The sequence below is a fragment of the Echinops telfairi genome, unplaced genomic scaffold, assembly GCF_000313985.2.
Source record: "Echinops telfairi isolate 266 unplaced genomic scaffold, ASM31398v2 ScPeMD7_7469;HRSCAF=8507_1, whole genome shotgun sequence".
NCBI lineage: Eukaryota > Metazoa > Chordata > Mammalia > Afrosoricida > Tenrecidae > Echinops > Echinops telfairi.
The window spans coordinates 86,659,108-86,666,189 of NW_022111373.1; the positions used below are offsets into that span (position 1 = coordinate 86,659,108).

The window sequence follows — 7,082 nt, forward strand, 5'->3', positions numbered from 1 at the left end:
TCTGGGTCCCACAAATCTTCCAACCCTGATCTTTTCCAGTTCTTTCCCCACCCTCCATCATAATTTACCTGTTTCTGGTAATTTGCTTATGTATACAAATGTAACCCTGACAGTCTAGATTCATTTAAATAGAGATCCCGGAGAAATAATACATGGTAACTGTTCTCAGAAGGAAATGTTTCAGTGGTAAAAAGAACGAGGGGTTATCATCTGAGTGCTGATTCTGTGCCAGGAGCCAGGCTCTGTGCTTTCCATGCATTATCTCATGTAAACCTCATAGCACCCTATAAACAGGTCTGAAAGTAGTTTGCATTTTACAGATGAAAAAGCCCCAAGGTCTCGAGAGGTGAAGTAACTTGGCAAAGTATAAGCAAACACTAGCAAGCGGCAGGGCCAGAATTCATCCCGGGCCCGTCTGACTCCAGAGCTCTTCTGCTTCTAACTGCTGTGTTGTGCTGCTGGTGGGGGTTGGTCTAGGACAGCTTATATTTTAGTCCACTACCTCCTGAAGTTTCCTGCTTAAGAGGACTGAATGACTTCCTGCTTTCCTTCAAGCTGGGGACCGCTTTAATAAGGATATTGAGAGGTCCTGAGCAGGACACCTGGCAGCTGGTTTCCAGTCTACCTCTAGGTTAGAGCTTGCCACTGGCCTCTGGGCCTCTTTGCAGGAGAAGAGAGTTCTTGTTTCTAGTCCCCACCAAAGGAGCAGAATCTCTCACTGTGTATATTTGTTCATCATCTCAGTGAGTGGGTGAGGGGTAAGTGAGGGCAGTGGGGGGTGGGGGTAAGCAATTTAGTTTTATATATATACATACACATATATACATACACATATATATATATAAATTAATCAGATTCCAAAGTTTAAATCTAAAAGAAAACTTGGTGCATTTGCTTATATTTTGCCCAGCTCAGAATTTCCTGGTCTAGTAACTCTTCCAACAGTAGAATAATACATCTCTCAATAAAGTTGTGCTGCGGGAAATATTCTTTGTTTTGTCTTGATGCTGGCTTGTATCTTGAGAGTGATATTTTCTCATTAGTAAGCTAACTAAAGCTATATAGCACACCCTCATTGGAATGTCCACCATTGAACCTATTGCTTCTTTCCTGTCAACAGATGATAAAAGATCATCATTACTAGTGACCATAATAACAATAACTCAACAACTTACACTCACTGAAAAAATAAAACAAAACCTTACACTCATTGAGTACATTCTGTGCATCAGATGCTATACTAGGCAATGTGCATAAGGTTATATATGTGGGCATGTACATGCATTGCATGTGTGAACAGCTATCACATCCATCCCTATTTTATAGATGGGGAAATGGAAGCACAAAGAGTTTAAGGCATTTGCTCATAGTCATAGCATTTGTAAATGGAAGCGCTGGGATTAGTTACCCAGGCATCTGGCTTCTAACTTTATTTCCTTGAATGATTAAAGGGAAGAAAAACCAGTTCTTTTCTATCTGCTTATCAGCTAAATCATTTTTCTACTTTGTCCAGTAAGGCAAAGCTAATGTTTATTTTGTATTTGAAGCAGTCACGCCAAGCCCTATTGCAGAAGACACTAGAACAGCCCTCACAATGGCTGCCTGTCTCCTCCTTCATGATGATGACACTGTACAAAGACGAGTGGCATTGAGTCAGCAGGGATATGCCCCACTTCTCTCATCATTTTGATCATTGCATTACTTCGGCAATATTCTGCTCTTGGTAACACTAACGATGATTTTTTGGTCCCCCACAGAAATATTTGCCATCTAAACTTCTTTGGTTACTTTCTCTAGTCTGGATAGTGAGAGAGGAAAAATTAACTCCCTCCTGAATGACTTCTGGATGAAAATAAGCCAGATGCCCTTTTGCCAGAAAGTCCAATGTGACCCACCGGATACGCCTGGGTTTCTTTTCTTGTTTTCATTGCAGAGTTTAAAGATCTTCATGGACTCCCTACTTTCTTTCAGCCAAATACTTAAAATGTATCGCACATCCTACTGTGGCGTTTCTTTTCAAATTTCCAACTGCCCTTCTCTTTGCATCCTAAGTCTTCAGGAGCATTAGATGGGGCCCGAGCTTACCTTTGCAGCAGCCTTGGAGGCTCTGGGTCCACATTTGAAGTCTTTCCTGGAAGGGCTTTACCTTACTCTAGGGAAATCAGTAAGATGGCTTACGGTACTTACTCTGCCAGAACAAGAAGGGAAGTGTCCCCTTGTCTTTACATGTGACCTTCGATGTGTGCCCACACACGACGCGCTTGACTTTGCCAGGCTTCAGTACATCTCTGCAGCCAGGACCAAACAAGCCAAATAAGCAAGCAAGCAAACAAACAAAAACACTGTACCCAGCGCTCCACCTACTTTGTAATTATGACCTGAAACAATGTACCCGAGATGCTTCGGTATAACCACCTGGAAAAATGAGGGTGAACTTTGATTCTGGGAGGCATATGGAAATTTAATTAGTAGGGTTACAGAGTATTTTTTAAATCCCCAGATAAAAGTGACCAGCCTGCTGGAGAGGAATATCATTCTGAGCAGCAGCAGCAGCAGCAGCAGCAGCAGCAGCAGCGGGGTGGGGAGGAAGGGCAGGGAGGTAGGTGGGGACTGGGCTCTAAGAACCAGAGACCCACATTCCTTTCTCTGTGCTGGGGGGTCTTGGTGCCACCTCAAGGGGCAATGAGAAAAGAATCATTTATTCACCTTCTGGCCGTCAAAACTACAGGCTTCATCTGTGGCAATTCTAGCACCGAGGAGAAAATGCTCATAGGAAAAAAGGAGGCCATGTCTCACTTCCAAATTAAAAAAAGACATTTCTACATGTTTCCATAACCCACAGACTGCTGCCTTTTGAGGCCAAGCCCTCAAAGCTTTCCTCTCTGTCGGCCGTAGGGGCTGAATCTAGGCCACTGTCAGCAATCCCGCTCATTCATCCAGGCGCGTCCCAGTGCCTCACAGATGCAAAGATTCTCTCGAGGCATGTGTACTTTGGTATCAAACAATGCAACTCATGTTTGATTTTGGATAACCTTGCACTGCTGAATAAAATCACCCTTGAGAAAGAAGCAATAAAAGTGCTGTAAGAAAAATGACTCATGTTTCCAAGCTGTCTAAAGTGACCACTTATCCCAACAAATGGTAATTCTTTCAAGACACAGTGGGCATGCACCATACTTATAAAAGTCTGAAGGAAAAGCCTTGCAAACATTCACCACCACCCCATGCCCAAATTTGTGTTAAAATATATCAGAAGAATGTCTCTGGTAGGCTGGACCAGACAGACGCTGCTTACAAAACAAAACCAAAACCCACACGCATGTATAAGCCAAGGTAGGTTGGATCAAGGGGGCTGGGCGAGGGGTGGGGGTCCAAGAGAAACAGCCAGGCTCATCAACTTGTTTATGTGCCTCTAATTATTTTCCATTTTCTCCCCCCGCCCCCATTTGCTAGAGTGCAAAGATGTGAACAAAGTGGCTTATTGCCCACTGGTGCTGAAGTTCAAGTTCTGCAGCCGCGCATACTTCAGACAGATGTGTTGTAAGACCTGCCAAGGACACTGACCCACGGAAAGCCAAAGAGAGAGCCTTGTCATTTCATCGAGGAAGTACGTCCATCAAAGAGAGCCACCCAGAGGAAGAGGATTGAGGTCCTTACAAATGCATTACCCTGTGGAAAACGTAACCACTGGTCAGCCCTAGCTGACAGGATTTCAATATTATTTTAACTTCTGTGAAGTGGGATTTATTGATCCAAAGTGCTGGACACGGTATTAGGGGGAAATGCCAGATTGGAGAGATCCAAACAACACAGGGAGACTTGCTTACTGTGGAACGTTTGCGTTCTTTCGAGTAAATCCAATAGCCTGTTTACCTCCTTGGACCATTAAGATAATTTTTATTATGGACTTAGCAATGACACTGAATCCATTTGTATTTAAAACTGTTTAAAATGTAGCTGTTATGACTTGGTCAACTATGGAAGTAAAGAAGATTCCGAAATCTTAAGTCATAGCTTAAAAATATTTGCTATACTTTATCTCACTACAACTGCACCACAGTCTAAATTATAAAACGGGCTTTGAACTGTAATGTAAGGAGCAATTGTAAATCAACAGTCGTGAACGTTTGCATGATTTCTCTTCATTCCACTTAATTTCCTTAGGAATAACCCCCCTTGTTCTGAACACTGCTGTGAGCCATATATAAAACTATATTAAACCGAACAACAATGAGGGACGTAGTTTAAAGCAGTGCATCAGTTTCTGCAGCTGTGCAAGTCTATAAATGCAGTGCTAACAGGCTGTGGCCAAGTTGCCATTGTGCAAATGAAGCTGAAATTTCCATTAAAACTTTAAGAGGAAAACCTTTCAATCTCATAGGGAGGCCAGACCTGAGGCATGGTAGAGACTGAAGTCCCTGGCCCTTTGCTGCCGTCATGCAGAAAGCCTGAGTTCTTATCTGAGTCGCCCCGGCTCACTTGTGTTTACATCCTCACCAGTCACAGAACAGCTTCTGCCCTGTTAGGTTGTTGGATTGTGGCACGCATGTTGAGCTTACTGATAGGATACCATGCAAAAGACCAATTGGCTCGGTAACAACCAGGCTGACCCTTTTGCAATTTGCTGACAATTATGATGGGTTCCAGCTGCCCCTGCTTTGATAATGGTGGAAGGGCATTTATTTATACGAAAGCAAGTATGTGTATGTGTGTATGTTGAGTGTGTGGATAGATGACTGTGCTTACACATAAATGTGCTATTTCTATGAGTTTTAAAGTAGGCAAGGGATACCAACCAAAGAAGAAAAACTCATGAAGCCTAGAGATCATAAAGCATCATTTAAATAGTCACCCAACCAAGTATTTTGTATTTTGTATGAATATACTGAATGGTAATCAAATGTGAAACTCAGTTTCTTTAGACAGGCCAAATTCCAGAGTCAAATGCACCTGAATTCAAATGATTAGCTCACATTTTCTCTCACTTCAAAGTTTCAAATCCTATTCATCAAAAGACCCAACACACAGGTGGGGTCCTTGCTGATGTTCATGTTTTATTCTTGGACTTGTGTACCTTGCAGGCCGTCCATCACACTTCCTTTGCTGTAGTGCACACATGTCTACCATGTGTACCCCCGAGTGGCTACTTGGCAAGGAAAATACATGCAGTTTAAGAGCATTTTTGACTTAAATCCATCTCTGGGTTGAAACCTCATGCAAGGTGTGTCACATAAACCAAGACCTATGTGAATGATTAGGATTTTTTTCAGAAAGGAATGGTAACTTTGGTACGTCCATGTTTGATTGACAGTAGGCATGCTCAGTGGTGGCCATTTATCTTGTCACCTGCTTTCTTTCACAGCTATATAGCTCATGTCCCTAAGCTCTCCAATCAGAGAGCTCTCCATGATACACAGGAGTGCCCAGTGGGGGCCCTCTTACGTAACCCAAATGCCATTGTAGCCATTCAGTGAAGGCAGAGCCGCCCATAAGCATACAGTACTAGTGCCGCACTGGCCCTGAATTCCCTTGATCCTCTCTATAGACCCGTGAACGTGGTGCTAACCTGCCCTGGTGAAAGGAAGGGAAGCTAACTTTTGTGACATTTGAAGCACAGATTTGCTATCGGGATCTGATTTTCCCCAGGGCACCAACATAAACATCAGCTTCTGTTTCTATTTCAAGAAAGATTGTTTTACATGAATAGCTGAAGGCTATTTGTTCCCAAACCTCACCTGGAAACGAACATTGTAGAGGTTTGTTTCCGGGTGCTGCATGGTGCTCCAACTGGTGCTAAACGAGAAGGGCAGCCGGCAGCATTCCCTCTGGGACAGGGAAGCGCTCCACTGGGTCAGAAAGCAGAGAACCCTCTGGACATCATCCGATTTCCATTCTAAGAGAATTAGCACAGAAGCTGATGGGATTCAGCCATTACCTGAGTTTAGCCCTGAGTGGGGGGAAAGGTCACACTCCACAGCATATCACAATACTGCTGCTATACTAGCCAACCACGTGGCTAACTGATGCTCTGTTCCTGTCTAATCGTAGGACTGCCCGTAGAGGTTGGGTAGCCAGGGCAGGCCCTTCAAAAGCAGTGAGACGTGTTACTTAGGAAATCCCAAGGGAACTTGGATCCCGCTTGCTAAGCACAGTGTCTGCCACTGGCATAAGGGTCTAAGAATAAAAATGGAAGGTTAAATGTACCCAGCTTATTCAACTCCTTGAGATGCAAATGACTTCCCCACAGCCCATTTTCCTTAGGAACTTTTTCTAATGGAGTGAATGTCACCCAGGTATCCTGAATAATACGGAATGAAATAACTTTGTATTATTGTGATTAGTTGTTGCTTATTATTTTATACTCAGTATTAATGTGGTACACTGTTACTTTTTTTTTCTTTTGTAAATTATATTCTAATTTATTGCCGTGTTTCCTAACACCTGTCCTACATTCATTCTCCTGCTTGTAATGAAAAGAAAAGAAAAGAAAGAGACATTGTAACACTTGATGGAGTGAAATTCCACACCAGGCACAGATTTTTTTTAACATAGATAATTTAGTAAAAATAAAATTCAACTTGTAAGAATGATTTAAATGGAAGTTGTCTATTCCCTGAAATAAAACAAAAGCCAAGCCCATTGCCACTAATTGACACCAACTCACAGTGACCCTGTAAGGCAGAGTAGAGCTACCCCATGGGATTTTCAAGGCTGTCTATATTCACAGAGGCAGAATGCTACATTTTCCATCCACATTTCTTGAAAACCTGGTGTTACATTACAGTAGGAAGAGTTCTTCCACAAGGGATGCCACAATTATGCTATCTAAATTATCTAGGATTGAGGGGATTGAAGCATCCTTACTACCCTTCTCACATGACATCAATAAGTAAATGATTTAGTCAGATGTTTCTGGGAGGGGCTATTATTCCTGATACTACCAGGCAGTTATTCTGAGATGATCAAGGAAATCAAGATGAATTACTGTTACATACCTTCCTTCAATCAATTGGCTCACAACTCTTTTCTGAGCCTGTCTTCTACTTCTTTTGCCCTCCATGTAAATTCCTTGATACAAAGGC

The 7,082-nt window shown here is 42.7% G+C and overlaps 1 protein-coding gene across 1 annotated transcript in view; it reads left to right on the forward strand.

Moving 5' to 3' along the window:
• Positions 1-6,591, forward strand: part of ADAMTS6 (ADAM metallopeptidase with thrombospondin type 1 motif 6) — a 311,582-nt gene extending 304,991 nt beyond the window's left edge. Inside the window, exon 26 of the mRNA XM_045285404.1 lies at positions 3,454-6,591. Coding sequence (XP_045141339.1) covers positions 3,454-3,563 — 110 coding nt within the window. The 3' untranslated portion in view covers positions 3,564-6,591. The remainder of the gene's footprint in view (positions 1-3,453) is intronic.
• Positions 6,592-7,082: the final 491 nt, after the last annotated feature.